This window comes from Scatophagus argus, chromosome 1, assembly GCF_020382885.2.
Source record: "Scatophagus argus isolate fScaArg1 chromosome 1, fScaArg1.pri, whole genome shotgun sequence".
NCBI lineage: Eukaryota > Metazoa > Chordata > Actinopteri > Scatophagidae > Scatophagus > Scatophagus argus.
Genome location: NC_058493.1, coordinates 2,717,369 through 2,736,267, shown reverse-complemented (window position 1 = coordinate 2,736,267; position 18,899 = coordinate 2,717,369). Strand labels below are relative to the sequence as shown.

At 41.5% G+C, this 18,899-nt stretch overlaps 1 protein-coding gene across 2 annotated transcripts in view; it reads right to left on the bottom strand.

The window, feature by feature from the left end:
- Positions 1 to 8,535: 8,535 nt before the first annotated feature.
- Positions 8,536 to 18,899, bottom strand: part of lrrk1 (leucine-rich repeat kinase 1) — a 65,255-nt gene continuing 54,891 nt past the window's right edge. For both annotated transcript variants that reach the window (XM_046391259.1, XM_046391346.1), the window contains exons 31-38: positions 18,553 to 18,704; positions 16,291 to 16,408; positions 15,496 to 15,612; positions 14,125 to 14,322; positions 13,782 to 13,996; positions 12,661 to 13,110; positions 11,435 to 11,536; positions 8,536 to 10,019 (exon numbers count right to left, since the gene is read on the bottom strand). In XM_046391259.1, coding sequence (XP_046247215.1) covers positions 9,842 to 10,019; positions 11,435 to 11,536; positions 12,661 to 13,110; positions 13,782 to 13,996; positions 14,125 to 14,322; positions 15,496 to 15,612; positions 16,291 to 16,408; positions 18,553 to 18,704 — 1,530 coding nt within the window. In that variant the 3' untranslated portion in view covers positions 8,536 to 9,841. The remainder of the gene's footprint in view (positions 10,020 to 11,434; positions 11,537 to 12,660; positions 13,111 to 13,781; positions 13,997 to 14,124; positions 14,323 to 15,495; positions 15,613 to 16,290; positions 16,409 to 18,552; positions 18,705 to 18,899) is intronic.

The window sequence follows — 18,899 nt, the reverse complement described above, 5'->3', positions numbered from 1 at the left end:
TGTGCTGTGATTCATGTGAGTGGTCTTTTTGACAGAAGGCCCTGCAGGGACACCACAACAGGGCCTCCAAAGCAAACTGTGGGATAAGTCAATACTCTGATATTGTGTGTGTGTCTGCAGGCCTGTAAAGACACACTGAGTGGGGAAGTGGGAGGGAGGTCAGCACTCTGTCAGCCCTGTGTTTCACATGATCTGAACTTTACAGGTGATCACCTTCACTTCTTTTTCCAGGTATAACTGCTCAGACTGAAGGTGTTATCGTCATTATGTCATATTTGGTCATTTATTTACCTTTATAAATTGTGACCTACTTCAGCAATATCTGGAGTAAATCTCTGACAAACATGGAAGGTCATCTGTGTGACATGACTTTTTTGTGCAGTCGTGTCTCTGCACGTGTATGACTGTATAAGAGCAAGAGAACAAGCTTCAGTTGATTCATTATAACATTGCTACATTTATACGCGAGAGACATGACAGTTTCACCGCCATTGTGTTTTATGATTTGAGAATGAATGCTCATCAAAATGCCTATTATTTCTTGTGTCCAATGACTGTTGTTCTGCAAAATGAAACATCCCAGTCAAGTCCTGGTGTCAGTAAGGCTTTTCTAATATAACATTATGTATCATTTACATTTACGGAGGTGCTGAAATATTAAAAATACTTGTCATACTATGGCAGTTCACATAAACATTTAATCCATAGGGGTGATAGGTAGCGATTTCGTTGTCACTAGTGGAGATGAGTTTTGTGAATTTGACAAGTTAAAATAAGCCATGTTGATAGCTTTAATTATAGATAAGCACCAGCAAGAATAGCAAGAACAGATATCTGCATATCTGCATGGGCCAACTATCAGCAGGATGGTTCTCCCTTGTGAGCTGGGTCCTGCTCAAGGTTTCTTCCTGTTAAAAGGGAGTTTTTCCTTGCCACTGTGTGCTTGCTCGGGGGTTCAGGCTCTGGGTCTTGTATAAGGTGCTATATAAATAAATTGAATTGAATTGAAATTGAATTTCAATTTGAAGATTTAAAAAAAAAAACCATATCAAAATTTGTGGATAGGATGACTGGTGGAAGTTCCTTTTTTGATATCTAACATTAATTCTGATTAGTTATCTAAAGAATTACTGATAAATAATATAAATATATTTTTAAATGTAAGTGAATAGAAATATAATTGGATTGTATATAATAATAACAAGGTAACTCACATTATGATTATCTACAATTGCTAATATGTAAATGTTAATGTTAATATGAGGCAATGATCAGCTCCGTGATAAATATGCATTAAAGCAGTGTCACAGTCACCACTGAACACATTATGTGATTTTAAATTCATCAAACCAGTAACAATGTCCTCATGCTGTATATAACACACACACACACACAGAGGGCAGTTTTATGGACTGGACCTTGGCATAGTTTTTAAAGACACACATGGAGACAGCAGGGCCCCTGTGACATTTCACCTCCTGTACGATACAAGCTGTGTGTGAAGCCGGCATGAGACTGCTGAGCCTCAGTTTACTGCACTCTGCAGTCAGTGGTGATGGAGATTCTTTTCCAGCAGTAACACCAGCAGCACCAAAGTGTAAAAATTTTATACTACGTGTTTGGTATTCTTCATTTTATTGAAGGAAAAACAAACATGTATTAGCAGCAAAATGTATATCATAAGTGACATCACATCAAGGCAATAATCAAAGTATAATTTACAAGGTTTGTGTATGGCAAGTATTTTTTTATCATTAATAAGTTTCAGTTATCATCAACTGCAGAATTCCAAGCCAACATATTAATGATGTGATTTTGACTGGTAGTGATTCTAATTAAAGATATCTGCTTTTAAATTCTACTTAGTCAAAATGTTAATGCCTGATATCAACATTTAAATTCTTACTAGTAAACATGTTCATTGTAGATATCTGGAGTTTATTCACCATTAGACAACACTGACTTCTATTCTAACTCAGTTACTGACATTATAGTTCAGCTCTGACATGTAATACCTCCAAGTTGAAATATATCCCCGATATAAATTTGACTTGTTTTATCTCTAAGTGATAAGATCTACAACTCAGATCTACAATTCAGTTCTCCCTACTGTAACTGCACTGTAGATGCAGATCTGCAGCTGTTCTAACATTATAGATATTATAAATGAAATTCTAGACATCTAAAATTCAGTTCTGATTAGTCAAGATTAAATTATTGATATGCTGGTTTGAAATTATGTACAGCTTCCTTTATAACTTGCCATTATAGAAAGCAAAACGGAATTTCCATTTATTAAAATGGCGACAAATCCAGAATATTTGTTAATATGTTGGATATATTCAATTACTGATATTAGATATTACACAGTCCTTTTCATCATGTGAAAATTCATTTGTGGATATCACTATTTAGTAATTCTTACTGGTGAAAAAGGAACTGTTAATATCTGAAATTAAAGCTATCTATGAATCATTTGATTTGATTTGATTTGATTAGTCAAAATGCAATTATTACATGTACATACATATTTGTATCAGGACAGAATTGTTTAACAGATACCTTAAATTCACATTAAAATCACATTTTGACACAAATAGTCGGCCTATTGATTAAATGTTAATGGGGACTGCCATAGGCTGTGTACAGTGAAGAGCGAACATACGCCTCTGCCCTGAAGTGGGAAACCTTCTGTGTAGAGACGTTCATTCTTAAATCCTCCAGATTCCAATCAGGACAGCTTTGTCTTTTATCAGTGAAAGTCTAAAGTAGGCATAGCAGAGCATGACGAGAACACAGCAGGGTGTGGAGGTGGAAGCAGCGACTCCGTCATTATCTGCATTTCTGATCACACTGATAGGAGCCACATGACACCACTGAGGACTCCAAGCTGCTGTGTTCTCACATCACTGTCAGCCAGCATCAGTGACGAGCAGAGAGGCGTGCAGTTATTTCCCATTATCCACGGGCTAAAGTCTTTGTGCCAAGTACGTACTTGATATTGAAGGGTGGAAGACAAGAGGATTTATTAAAATGCTGCAGTGTTCCTTTAAAGACACTAAAACACAGTTTACCTTAAGTGAACTAATCTTGATCTGTTCTATCATCTGCTTTTTAAAGACTGATGTTCTGTTCCACAGCCCTGCACGATCCAGCCTCATTGTGTGTCGCTGTCCCATCTCCACAACCATCAGACCAGGGTGGCAGTTAGGTACAATGATCACAGAGTTACAGTGACGAGTGCCAAGTTATAATGGCATCACTGCACGCTTAAATGAAAATAACTGGACGTCACCAGCTAGCTGGTAGCCAAGCTGCTGACACAAGCACAAGACTTCAGTGCTCTGCCTGATCTAACACTCTAACACACAAGTAGTGTTAAGTAATCTGCTGTAATTTATATAGTGCCAAATCACAACAAAACTTAGCTCATGACTCTTTCCACACAGAGCAGAACAAGACTGTACTCCCTAGCATACAGCAAGCCAACATTCCCAAGCAAGCACAGTGGGAAAAACTGCCTTTTAACAGGCAGAAATTTTGGGTAGACCCTGACTAGCTGCTTTGGCTGAGTGACTGGGTTGAGAGAGAGAGAGAGAGAGAGAAAGAGAGAGAGAGAGAGAGAGAGAGAGAGAGAGAAGTCTACAAACTCTCAAAAATGATCTTTGTACATTAAATTCATAATCAGTCTCTCTTCTAAAACTCCACATCTGTCTCACAGGCTGTTAAAATCGTAAGTGAAAGACAACAAAAATCAAATGCATATTAATATGGTACTGGGGTGTTTCCCCGGGCAGACAAACTGCTGACAGAGTCATGGGGACATGGAGCAGTCCAGGTTTCCTTGGGCTGGCCTGTCCAGCCACACAATGTTTTCATTAGGTGTAATGCTGCCATTCCCCTGGGGCAAACAGAGCTGAAAACAATTTGGGGGCTTCCTGCTGAGTTCTGGGTGTGTTTGAGTCTATCACCGACTGATTAGGCTACCTTCATCCTGAGCCAGTTTGCTGAAACATGAAACATGAGAATAGCAATGATCACCTATGTTGCCAAGAAACGTGGCCCAATCCTGATTCAGCGCCACAGTGCTGGCTCTGCCCACTGCTGTCATTCGGGAGCCACACGGTCCTGGCATGAAAAAGTCTGAGAGACATTCTGATCTCTGGTCATGTGATCTGCTCCAACAAACCAGGGACACAACCCATTCTGACAGCACACACATGCAGTAAGCGGTTACTCAAGTAGTGCTTCAGGTATTTTACTGTTGTGTTTCCATTTTTTTTTTTTTACTCCACTTTAGCTAGTAACTTTGATGACATTATATAAAAATACAAACATAAGTAAATAAATTCTTCAAGTGTATGGTTTGAACTTTAGAATGTAAACTCCAAGGTTACTGAAAATCTCAAAGTGACCTCTGCGTCGCAGGGCCAAGTGGTACGCCACATGTTTTTTACATTTCATTATTGCATTTTTCACTAAAATAACACCAAAGCATCCATATGTCCCAGAGCCCCTGCATGTACCCCCTTTTCCTGGGATTGCTTGTATAGCAGCATTCCAACAGTTCCCACAACATGGTGGTTTCACTTGAACTGCTTCAATACAAAACACGGTTTACCCAAACAACCAACTACCCAAAAAAACTATGTGAACTACGAACCATCAAATATGCTGGAAAAAAAACCCTCCATCTTACAAGTCAGTTCTTTTTATAATTAAGTCCCAAAAAGAGTGAAAACCTCTGCCAGAGCAATGAAAATATCTGAACTGGTTTCAACAAAATAGATTTTTTTTTATTTTTTTTTTTAAAAAGAGTGTTGAAGAAAATGAGGAAAATGAAATTGTCCCTTTTTTCATGAAAGTAAAACTTTATGTATTCAGGTACAAAACATCTTGATAAGAAGGAATGTTTAAACTGGAGCTGCAGTGTCTTGTGTTCACCTTCAGCATCTGCCACTGCAGAGTCATACAGACATTCTCATCATGATGAAACACACACACATACACACAGAGGTGTGGAAGTGATCAGTGTTGTGCCAGAGCTTTTCTTCTGAGAGAGCCAAATCTCCTTGAGACATTGAATCCAGAGCAATTGTGGTAAACAACAGAGGCATTGTCCTGCTCTGAGGGGGTGTTGTTTATTTCATAACCCAACCAACCAGTTTCCCCCACTCTCTCTCCCATCCTCCCCCCTCTGATCCCCTTTGGTCACACTGTAACTCTGACTCCACACTTGAGTTGTTTACTATAAGATTCTTTGCATAAAACTCAAGTAAAAGATTTAATAGTACAGATAATAGTACAGATTTATTACTTTTGTTGTGTTTATTTTGTTTCAGAAGTGTTTCCATTCTCAATCTTAACCCACACAAGCTGATTTCACTTAAAAAAAAATCAAGTGGATAAGAAAGAAAACTAATTTGTTTAAATGAGACTGACTTGAGCGCTAACAGATTGTTCCTTGTGGATTCAGTCCACCTGAGGTCTCCTGCTTCACCCCTCTGCCAGGCCGCCCATCTGAGATCCACAGCTCCACTGCTATTCAGTCCCTAGGCCACCATCTCTCTGCTTTCCCTTGAATTAATCATTGGTCTGCCTCTGTCATCTTCATTTGGGTTTAAATACTGTTACTCTTCTCATAGCAAACATCCAGTGTTGATAAAAATGTTGAGAAAAACTGCTTTCAGCTAAGAAGAAGTGGTGAGTTACAGGACAACAAGGTTAATGATGATGAAGGGAGCATGGCAGGTTTTTTTGTAGCTAGTGAGTGAGGTTCCCTTTTCAGATTGTGTTGTTTTACAAACCTGGAAAGGTAAAAACAGTATTTCACCAGGAAAAAGCAAAATTTAGAGAAAAGTCAGAAGAATCAATCAGCAGTCTTAACCTGCATGATCAACCTGTCACTGAAAGCTCCTTATATAACCACGCTCCATCAGCCAACATGTCCAACAACCACACGAAATCATGCTGACCAAAGTGTTGAAAATTGCAATTTGTCAGACACTTGTTCATACTGACAAGAATATCAGTATCAATCTAATTTCCCAGTGCAGAACCCTAATAATGAGCCAGCATGCGGGGGAACTGCGAGTATAGGTATGACTGCCGCACTTCATAGTACTGAGAAGTCATTCTTTACTGAAGAATGTGAAATCACCAGCTGCATGCTGTCATGAACTGATCGTTGACCGCTCAGCTATGGAATAACTGCCCACAGAGTAAAATAAAGGACAAAATATCCATTTAGAATTTCATTTAGAGTTTTGACAGACCTCTGACGTTGTGCAGCTCACCAACGTCTGCATGTGTCATTACTCCCTCAGCTTGGCTCCCGCTCTGCTGCCTCATCAACTTTTCTTTAACCAGAACCCTTGTCTATACTCCCGCCTGCCCTCCTTTTTATCCTCCTTGTATTCTTTCTACACTCCTGCGTTCAGCTACCCTTAACTATTTGAACTGGAAGCATTGCAATGAAATCAGACGTGTTCTTTGTGAGCTGACGTTTATATTGGTATGTACTGCATGTGCCCACAGCAGCTGAGATGTAGATTGAAGTGACAGAGCTAAAATTAGTTGAACTCTTAGTTGATGCTTCAGTTGACATATGTGAACTTATTATTTAATGAAATGTCAGTTTGGTTATAAAAATAAAAAGTGATTTGTCTAGAGACATGATTAGCCATTAAGTCTCTTCTCTACTGCCCTCTTCTGTCTGACGGTCTCAGGAAAACTAGAAGTAACCCATGTGATGAGCTTTAACGGGTTTTTGTTCAGTAACACACTGCAGACATAAAATATAAATCCTGTTTGCATTACAAAACCAACAGGCCAGCAGTGATAAGAATAAATGTTTTTCTGAGTAGAGCCGGTTCAGTGTGAGGGGCAGCTCGTCAGGCTGCCAGGTCAGGACTGCTGTGGGTATTTTGGCCTGGGCAGAGGTTAAATGAGAACGTTCGGGGACTGAGCATGATTTATTCATGTCAGTGCAACAGTAAGCCAAGTCTTTTTAAATGACAAGAGCATCATTCATGATATTTGCGGTGCCACCATGTTGGCTGCAGAGTAAACTCCTGGCACATTACAGGAGGGCCCGCAGGTACTTCCAAGAAAATTTCTGTAGCTTCTTGTCTTTCAGGTAAAGTAAAAACTATCTCAGTTACAGCTCAGAGATCAATTTTTCTAATAGTTGTGTTTACATACATATATGTAACTAGATAACTGAGAATTCCAGTTCAATTAGGAAACCAGTCTAATTAGCAAGTCTGCAAAAATTAAAAACATAATACGTAACATTTTAGCATTAATATGTCTATCAAGAACACGTCAAATAAAGTTTTTGTCAAAGATGGCTTCTGTCATTTTAGGTCGTTCTTATCACACTGATGTACGTCCAAGTTTTCATTTTTATGATAAGTTTGGTTTTAATTGATAAATTGATGCTTATTAAAAAGGGATGATTCATTATGATTGACAGCTGAGCACTGCCGCCACTGATTGAGTTGGGGGGTGGAGGGGGGTATGGAACAGTATCCAGAAGGAGGATCTGAGGTGGCGCAAGCCATCCCTGAAATCTGGTTGGCCTCCCCAAGCGCCACCTCATTATCCTAAAATATGATTGGCTATCTGCCCAGTGAGAGGCAGGACCTCAATTTGAAGCAACTGTCTTATGAGTATTTTGAATGTGCTTTGTTTTCTTTTGTGTGGATCCAACAGTTTGTTCCTGATGAAGTAAAGAATAAATTAGAAGAGCTTTATAACATATATGTTTGGTCTAACTCTGTTGTGTTGTGATTGGTGGAACTGTGGTGGATCTTTTAAATACATCAGCCAAAAGGAATGTAATGTAAAGGAAAAAAATTAAACACAGGAATTTAAGAAACTGTAACACACTGTAATGTTGGCAGTTTCAGAATGTGAGAAATAATAAATTAATATACAGTCAGTCAGTGCACCACTTGGGCAACCTTAGACAAAAAATGAGCAGGAATGACTTCACCACCTGGTCACTACTGCACAGACTCTGGCTCCAAATGACATCATCAGTGCAAAATGGCATTGCTTACATCCATGATATTTTGGTTTCATTTTTGTATGGTAAGAAGTGGTGGACAATTAAGTAAACTGTGTTAGGTGAGGACCATGAGTTGCAGACTTCTTGCCAGCTGGGAAAGTCTAAAGTGAGACATTGCATCATGGGAACTGTGCGATCCAGTGCTTTTTGAGGCTGACCCTTACAAGGAACTGAAAGCAGGGATATCCCAGTGTCGGTGCTGCTTTCATTTATTATTTTTTTTCTCTTAAGTCACTCAACTTTACAGAGGTGAAATATCGAATGATAAACCAGGTGTGCGGTCAGAAACAGGTCGAATGAGGGATTTTTCCAACTGTGCAGCAGAGAGCTCCAGGAAGCAACCTCATAAGGTCCGCATATCAAGCGGGCAGTTTCCTTCTCTCAAATGTCATCATCACTTCATCAGAGACATATTTCTGACCATAAAACAGAAGTGACTCAATGTACACAATTTTCAGAAATGAAAATCATAAGAACTTTATTTGGTACTGTATTGTACAGTGACTATGTACACAACAACTTCTATTGTAATACTTTCATTATATATTCTGATAAATAAATAACCTCTGGCTTACTACAAGGCTGTTCTGGAAAATATACAGTTCTTTACTGGCCGCTGTATGAAAGTCTGCCAACTGAATTTAACAAAATTATCTGACTGGAAAGATAAAAAGATTTAAAAATGTAAAATCATGTAGGGAGCAATGCAGTGATTCTCAACATTTACACTGTGACTGGCAGCTTTTCACTGTAACCACAAGTATCTGTCACCCAAACAATCCCTTCAGCGTGTGAGGGTAATGTGAACCCTCTGAAGGAAAGACCAGGAACAATGAACCACTATTTAATAGAGAAATAAAATGCCAAGAACATGTTTCATATATTCAGATGATTTTCTGTTCTTTGGAAGTACATGAGAAAGAGCCGAGTGAGGAAACACTCACTGTGGGGTCTGGAGCCAGAATGGAACCACATTTAAAAAAAAGTGATCTTTTATCTGTAATAACCTGCTAAAAGCACAAGGCTTTGACGGCAGCTGGTCTGTTGCATAATATTGCACAGAACACAGATGCTAGTTTGTTGCTTACTGGCCATTCTGGTAACAGTAGGGCCTGCGGCTGGCATGCAGATTCTCATGACACAGTTAAAGGCTAAAATATGTTGAAATTGAAGAGGAACACTGTGTTCTGAGAGTGCGATTGTGTCAGTGTCACTGCCATCCTCCCATCTACAACTTCTAGAACACAGCTGTTTCCTTGCAGCTCCAGCTCCAATACCAGTTCATTTTGAAGCACTCAATACATGTCACCTGCGGAGGGCTTGAAGTTGCGGACTTGAACAGTTAAATGAAGGAAAAGCGAAACAGACAAAGAATAAACAATGGACTGCAGCAGCTGGAGTCAGATGCAAACAGTCCACCGAACTGCACACTACACCCCTGTGCAGAAGTCAGTTACTAAAGCATATAAGTTATGTTCTGGGAGCTTAATCCGTGACTCAGCTTTAGGGTTTTTCATGTCCACTGTGGGATTACACATTTTTCAGGTCTTAACTTATTATTGGTACGCAAGCATGTTGCGCGGGGAGATATCCGTTGTGCACAGTTTGAGCTCCAGCCCTTTACAGCAGGCCTCCTCCCCCTCCTGCGTTGCCCTGACGTGAACATTCGGCAGCACTGAACACTGGCAGTCTGTCGGTGTGTATTCCCCTCGGCTCGCCCTCCATACAGAGCTGCGATTCTGCACCTCTCCCGTCACAGCACAACAGCTACCTTCTTTTCCTCATGCCGGTCTCCAAGCGGCCCAGCTCCTCGTAGGACTGGTAGAAGACTTCCAGCTCGTGGCAGCCCCAGCCCCTCCAGACACACAGGCACCACTCCATGTTTTCCTTATGAAAGCCACATACAACTGTGTCCTTTGCCACTAGTGCTGCCTCCTCCAGGATCCTGAGAGAAAGAGAGAAAACAGGCGGGGAGTGAGGGGCGCAAAGAAAGAGAGATCGATCTGCGAGGGGAGAAGAGGGATGCAGTGCGGGGAAGAAGCTAAAGTTGGTGGCACATCTCTGTGCACTGTAATTAGCTCTTCCTAGAAGCGAGTGGGCAGTTCTAGGAAGAGATTCCCTGGAAAGCCACTGAGGATACTGGGTGTACTATTAGCACAGAGTTATGTGCTAATAGCTCTTTACCAAGACTTGGTAAAGAGCTAAATTCCTGCACTTCTCTGCTCTAAAATGTCTCCTCCTACAATAAAAAAAAAGAAAAGTGAATCAAACAACAGCGTCAAAGAATGAGTGGAAACATCCCACTCTAATTTATGAAGGCTGAGGCACAAAGCATTAAGGGAGGAAGTTCAACCACCCACGTATCACGTAGAAAAACCCTGAATTATCTTCTTCCATTGTTGTTTCATCTTTCTGAGGTGTGTCATTATCCTCCTCTGATGTTAGTTCAAGTGCTGTGATATACAGCCGCATGATTACAAGAACAGGTGAGGCCGTGCTTTGTGAAATCACCAACAAGACGACACAGGAGCTAACAGACACATTAAGTACGAACTCCGGCTTGTGAAAGTGTCCCATCAGAGTGGGCAGGCAGCTCCTGATCATTACAGCTAAAGGACAACACAGCAGCAGTTATGTGATATAAATGAAACCCCACAGGTCTGACGACCCCTCCCCTAATCTGAGCCATGACCTCCCAATGTGCTGCCTATGTTACAGGTGCACCATGTAACAACTGCTTATTAAGAACCTATTTTGAGCGGCCCTTTTATTGCTTGTTGCTAAAAGGCCAGGCCCCTTTGTAGGAGCTCACACAGAAGTTCTTTCTGCAAAGGACCAGCTGCTGGCTTCTTTACAGAAATAATTACAGACTCAGCAAAGCACCGTAAGTACATGATGAAGGATCTCGCTAAGCTTTATTGAGGCTGCATCAGTAAATTAATATATAGTTTGCTGGCTTTTCCTGCCCCTGTGGTGAATGTTTTCTGGCATAGCAGAAAATGGGCTGCATGCATACAAAACACCAATAAACACAAGAATATAAGAAAAAAAATAGAAATAAAGCAGTAAAGTGATATTCTTGCCACTGGAACGATTCCACAGAGCTGCCATATGGTCATAATAATGTAATATGAAAACAGCATAACAACAGTGCAGGTATTGCTTAAAGTAAGATGCACAAAAAGTGCAAAACAATTAGAATTATTTTTCTGGATGATATAAATTAAACACAAAAACTAAACCAGTGGGAAAAAAGCAAACAAACAAAATCTGTTGTTGCACAGATTTAAATCCAACATTATGTGTTATGTTTGGTGAAGAGAGCAGAACAGCAGAGCTCTTGACAGGACAGAAGCTCACCCCAAAGAGGAACGTCCAGGAGGACTGAGGACAGCGATGACACGTCCCCTCAGCTGATCAGCCTGTGACTGCATTTCGATAACCATTATATCTCCTCCACGCCTGCCGAACAACAACACAGTGCACGTGAGTAGCAACATTTGTGTGCTGGCTAAAGATAAAGCTGCGTTATGAGTTACACTCTAAGTCTTTATTAGTTGGAGATGTTTGCGATACAAACTGCTGAAGTGCAGGAGGCTCCACTCTCAAGCTAAAATACTAGCCAACAATAACTTTTATTAACCAATTTCATTTTGCCAAACTGGACTCAGGACCTTTAAAATACTTTTCACAAAATAACATAATATATTTCAACTTACAACATAATAAAAGTGGAAATAGACAACTTTTGCTTAAATTTCATCATTGGGAATGAAATATTAATTTCACAGTGTAATGACAATTGAAAAATGACACCATTTGCGTTCAATATTGGTTCCCAATAAGCCTCGCCATCTCTATGCTATTCTGTCTGCCATGGGACAGGATCTGAAGGATTGAACTGTGTGTCTACCACTGTGCAACCAAAACAGGAATAGGATTTGTTTTCCCAGTAGCTGGGCCTGGGTAATGGTGGAACAGTTGGAGAATCTGTGGAAACTCTACCCTGCAAAAGAAAAAAAGAGCCCCACTGACGAAGGAGGCAAAGAATGAGAGAGAGCTCTGGTGTTGTGTCAAAGTCTGCTACCTCGTCAATGTATGTGTCCTCTCACCACCAGGAGTGGAAAGGCTTCAAAACCAACAGTGAGTTGGCACATTTACCAGTTCAGTATTTAACCGATTGTTTTATGCTGCCTTTATCTTAGTGGACAGCATCCAGGTTGCTAGTGATAACCATGCTGCTATCATTATCACTAGTTAACTTAGCAGCCAGGAAACAAACCAGGAGCTGCAAGGAAGCCAGAAACAAAAGAAACAAACATATTCTGTTTCCGGCTGCTAGCCTTAGCGACCTGGTCGTCGTCGTGACAGTGGCGCCAATGATAACAGCGTTTGGAAAGTTTAACGTTTCCACTTCAAGCTGATAAGGTGAGACCAAGTGACCAAATAAGACCAAATAAGCACATATTTCTCACTGTCACGCCTACATTTCCAAAGAATTGCCAGCTTGACACTCTAAAGCTATTTTTAAAGTTCCTCTGTGACTCTTGTGTCTTTCTGTCGAGTTGGTGCGCAGCATTTTGTACCTGGGGATCCACAGAGTTCCGTTCACTGGCAGCACAGTGAAGGCTTGCAGATGAGGTGGTGTGGGGTTCACGATCTCTGCTGAGTCCAGATAAGGCTCAGGGTTTGTGGATGCCTGCTGATCCTCGACCCTGGCCGCCTCCTCCCGGTCTGGCAGAAGTGGCACACTGCTGCGGCTGACTAATGAGGCGGGGCCCACGCTGCTGGAACAGTCTGACCTCGGCAGCTCAAGGGAGCATTCGGATGATAAAGAGCAGTAGTCTGTCAGTGAATCCTGGTGCTGGATGATCTGAGTGCCACCCTCCTCACTGTAGATCACTGTCACTTCTCCATTACTATATTCCAGCCTCTCTCCTTGGTCTGTTGTCTTGAGGTCAGTGGCTGTCACCGTCGCAATCCCTGCAGGACGCTGCACGGTGAAGACGTCCCGTAGTGGATTGCTGTCTCTGCAGCTGAAACCATATAGAATCCACAAACAGTGTATAGTCAAAAGTCAATAATGAGCTGTTTTTTTCTCCTGTGTATAAAAGCACAACTGCAGGAGTATCAGACAGATTTCAAGATTGCAACTTTCTAATGAGCATTAGCTAGCCAGCCTGAGGCAAAGATATAATGTTGCTTCAAAGAGTCACGAACGAGGAAAGTCAGAAACTCTTGTGCTTTGCTCCGCAGCTAAAGCTAATATACCATCAGGTTTACTTTTACAGCTCTCACACAGTGTCTTACAGACTCACATCAGGAAGTGGACATCATCTACATTACCTTCATGTTTCCCTACAGTCTATGGTTTTAGAGCTTCATGCATAAAGTGGTACTCTGTGTGCTGTACAGGCATCATCGATGCAGAGAGACTAACTGGAGTGTTATACACATATACATAAGGTACAGTATCCCAAGAGTAAAATACTCTCAGTACTACACTCATTTCTTTATGATAAATGTAAAGCTACAGCCAGTACGCAATTAGCTTAGCTTAGCACAAAGACTAGAAACAGCGGCACCAAAATGGCCCAGGGGTGTTTCATTAAGATCACCAGTTAAATCAGGTTCAGACATTCACTATCCAAAATCCTAAACCTGATGATGACCCGGTGGCAGTCATTTACATTAAAGCTCCACTCACCAGTACTTGGCACAGAGGTGGTAAGAAGCAGCGTGGTAGAGCAGCAGGGTGTTGATGTGGTCATCCAGGATCCAGACTGCCTCCTCTCCCCACAGACTGAAGCTGGTCGTCATGGATGTGATGGAGGACGGCGGGTCATAGGGCTCCAACCTTCGAATTGCCAGAAGACTCTGACAGTCGATGACCAGCACACCAGGACCGTTGGAGAACCATAACTAACAAACACACAGACATGTCCATAACGTAAAGACACGGGCTTGACTGACAAGACCGTGTTGTCCTTTTATTCAGTGAATCATTAAAAACAACTTTTTGGTCAACACATTTTTGATTATGTGCTCACCTGAGAGCCACTGTTGACCAGAGCCATGGTCCTGACTGGGTAGGGTCTCTGTCTGGGATCTGAGTCCTTCAGACCAAACACTGTCTTATTGAGGGTGTGTGAGCACAGATAGGTCTCTCCCTCCACAGGCAAGTCCTCCGCCAAGCTGTACACAGCCAGCAGGCCGTCAGACATCCCCGCAAACACTCTGGCCAAGTTCTTAACAGGTGAGAAAGAGAGATCTTAATCAGCATACTCCCAGAGTCTCGCAATGAAAAGTTTTCATGTCTTGTCTTCTTCTGTTTTATTACAGTGTGATGTGAAAAATCACTGTACAGTGTTCAGTCTGAACATATTATTACATTAGCTGATGCTTCGAACTGGTTTTCTAACTGGGTGGCTCACTGAAAAGGACAGTTGATTCCATAATATTCACACACAAAGAAGATGACGTTTCAGTCCACACTCAGTGTTAGCTGGTGCTACAGGCTGGAGAGGAGGAGGGGCAGCAGCACAGAAGCCTTGCCTGGTGTCTGACAGTCATGCTGCTGGCAGTGAGATGTTCTGTGAGAGGAAGATAAGCTACAAGCACCTACTGGCTGAACTAATACTGTGGAAATGCCACCTGTTGGTCCCTCCATGTCTTCACTTAAATGAAGACTAGAAATTCAACTGGAGACTGGATACATTTTCATGTTAAATTCCACTCAATCTAAAGCGCATTTCAGACACAGAATAAGAAACACAGTTGGCTTCATCTGTCTGTTCAAGTCGGGGGGTTTGGTTATTCATATGGGCACATAAGTTAACAAGGAGCAGACAACTTCTTTTTATGAAATTGTCTTGCATGAAAACAACTTCTTTCCAACATTATCTGGTTTAGTGAATTGATTTAACTTCTTTCTCCATAAAAAATAATTAAATGATAAAGTTATTACAGTTGAACGCATTTAATATTAACTGTAATGTGTACTGAGCCTTGTTCTGCTGTACTCTTTAGATAAACCTGATAGCATTCAATTATCAACTAACATCAACACCAAATTTTGAAGCTCTGATTTACTAAAATCAACAAATCACAATGATGCCTTGCAGTAAAAAGCTGCACTGCTGGCACTGAAATGCTACAGATCTGCACTGTTGCAGTGGGACAATCAATTACTGCTGTTGTGTTCATTTTTGGACAGATATTATTAGGGTGTAACTATTGTCCATCGATGTGGATCGATACAGCAATTCAACAGTCAATGAACCGAAATGATCTGTGCAAAGTTTTTGATCAATGCAAACAATTTAAAGTAAACTGATATGCAGTTCACAGCGCGCACGCGTGTGTGTGTGTGTGTGTGTGTGTGTGTGAGTGTGTGTGTGTGTGTGTGTGTGAGACCTGACCTGTTCTCCTGCTGGAACTGGGAAAAGGCAGGTGATAACGGCTGGACAGGAGAACTGTTTCTGGGGTTGACTGAGTGGACACATGTCCTTCAGACTGTAGATGAACACCTCCTGCTCCTGTCACACAAACACACACACACACACACACACACACACACACGCACACACAGTGTTTCACTGTAATGAACACATTTTGTGCTAAATTCCAGAGCGTACAACACGTCAGGCAGTAATCCTATTCACAACATTATAAAACAGGATGTTCTATCAAAAACATAAGGGAGCTGGAGTCAGAGTGTGCAAGCAGAAGGAACAGCTAACCTATTAAAAAATACACCAAGCTCACTAAATAACCCAGCTGCAGTCTGTTCTCAGGTTTCTCTGTTCCCTTTTCTGAAGATATCAAATTTGCATGAGGACTCACTGATTCAGTGTGTTTGTACATTACGAAGCCTAACTACGTGCATGTGATTGGAGCTTCCCTCAACACTGTCCTAATGTCAGCCGCCATCCATTTGTGAAACGAAAACTATGCACACTGTGCTGGCTTTGTGACACTTCAATGAACAACTGATAGCCATACTCATAGATAAACTCAGAATTGTTTTCTGGGATATTTCTATGAATTTTTCCAGCAAGCTGCATTCCAGGTGGCAAACATGGTGTCTGCCATGGTGGCCATTCGGGCTCATCCTAACTGAAAAAAGAGAGCCAAACATCAGAGGTGTGTGGCTCTGTCACATGACATGAGTCCTTTGCATGAAAATGACAAACGTAGTTTCAGGTGGTGTGTACCTCAGTGGCCATCCACAGAGCGTTACCCATCTTCATCTGACAGCTGATCCGACTGCCTGGACAGGACATCCTCTTCACCTCCACCTGGCCCTTCTCCACATTCACCACACTGTAGTTCCTGTAGTTTCCACACACGCACACACACACTTTAATTTTAGGTAGATAAAACCCTGGAAGATCAGAAAGTTATAAGAAACATGCTGAAAATTTAAAAGAAACTGATTTATTTGGTTAGAGATTTAGTCTTTTGTAGTTTTTGCCATGCTTTCAAACCAATGTCTATGGACAATTGTGTTCACTCTGGCTTCACTTCTTGATAAGTTTTAGAATTAGGATAAATTAGGGACTTCTTTAAAACACTTCCAACCATTTGTTCGTGTGACTTTCCTATTGGACTCTGTGAGTGTGGTGCACTGCTGGGTGATGTCTGCACATATATTCAAAGGTGCTGTAATGTGTGTAGTTCGTGAATGTCACTTCTCATTTCTTACAAGGAGGAATCAATAATCTCATCTAACGTAATGTTATGCTTTCAACAAATATGCAAAGCATGTAGTATCAACGTAATGACTCTACAAAAACCACATATTACTACAAAAACTGAACATTTATTTTGTCAATCCAATATTGTGGGTCTGTATTTTGTTGAACTGGAAGTGTGTATTGTATATAATGAGAAATCTAAAAACAAATGGCAACATCTTCAGTGACACATTACTTATTACTGAATTCAGGTATGGGGCTTTCAGGGGTTGGGCTCCGCCTCTTACTTCCAGTGAAGGGAAATCTTAATGCTTCAGCATACCAAGACATTTTGGACAATGCTATGCTTCAACTTTGTGGCAACAGTTTGTTGAAGGTCCTTTTCTATTCCAGCATGACTGTGTCCCAGTGCACAAAGTCCATAAAGACATGGCTGGATGAGTTTGGTGTGGAAGAACTTGACTGGCCCACACAGAGTCCTGACCTCAACCCCATCAAACACCTTTGGGATGAATTGGAATGGAGATTGTGAGCCAGGCCTTTTGATCCAACATCAGTACCTGACCTCACAAATGCTCTACTGCATGAATGGGCAAAAAGTCCCAAAATCTGGTGAAAAGCCTTCCCAGAACAGTGGACGCTGTTAAAGATGGAAAAAAGGGACTAACTCCATATTAATGTCTATGTATTTAGAATGTGATGCCATTAAAGTCTCTGTTGGTTTAATGTGTGATGTCCCAATACTTTTGTCCATATAGTGTAGTTTCATCTCTTCTTATCTTCTGTTCTGTTTGCTGACATTTTGAAAACAGTCAGATGGAGCATTTGTGCCCTCATTTGTTAAAGAGAGTGGTACACCAGCTTTGTGTGGGTGGAAGGCAAACACTACGAGAAGAAGGTGACGTTTCTACTTTATCTTATCAATGTTCAAACTGATTGACATTGTTAGTGTGGACATTGTTTGAACAACTGAGTCACTGCTTCCCATGGCCTATTCCCAGATCCTGAGGTCTAGTAAAGGGCAATGGGAGAGTTGGGGGAAGGGAGGCAAGGAGCCCCCGACACAGTGAAGGAGTTAACAGCAGGAAGAATTCTACAGGAGTCAGCAGCAGTCATTAACACCACCTGTATGAAAGGATGAAAGCTGCTTTTATTGTAAGGAGATTGACCTGGAGTCCTGCTGCCACACACAGAAAACAATAGGCCCATTACTGCAGACACCTGGCAGCCCTCTTAGTCAGAAGTTTGTGTGTGTGTATGATTCCCGTGGTGTAGATGCGTGTCTGGTTATGTTTTAAAATGGGGGAGGAAACTTGCAAAGTTAGCTAATCAGTGGGGCGTCAAGGGGTCCTTTCCCAGAAAAATAACTGCAATTTAAACAAATTTCCTGCATTTCTACACCACCAAACAACGTGGATTAAGTCCAGAAACGGCACCAGCAGTTCGGCCGTATACAATTATACAATATACGGATGGTACTTTATCAAATGATTATACCTTATCAACACTGGTGTTTTTGTTTCAGCAAAAGCAATCATGACTATTGTCGTGCCAGCCAAGATCAGGGGAAAACAATGAGCCAGGACATCCATATGATACTTCTGTGCATTTAGACCTTTTCCATCACAAGCAATTAGATCAACTGTTAATGACCAATAGTGAGTAATTACGCACTTTAAACGTGCGTAGAGCCATGTATGACCATAAACAGAAAGATGTTTTTCTGCATTCGAGCAAAATGAAAATCAGTTGTTATCAAACTAAAGAGTTGGAACAAACCTGTCATCCTTGTCTCCGCTCCAGAACACAGCGCTGTGTCCCTGCAGCTGGGACAGGAAGAGCTGCGAGTGGCTGTCACAGGACAACACATACCTGAGGCAGGGGAAGCTCGGCTCCTGCATCTGCCTCAGACACTGCATGGCTGTTGGCCTCTGCCCGCACACACACACACACACACACACACACACGCACACACACACACACAGGGTAATTTTAAATATTACTTAAATAAACTTCATCACTGGATACTATACCATCCCATATGACCAATGGCATCATGCTTCACAGGCTCCCCAACCACAAACATGACCGGTTTCGCTCAGTTTAACACATAACAAAGCCATAGG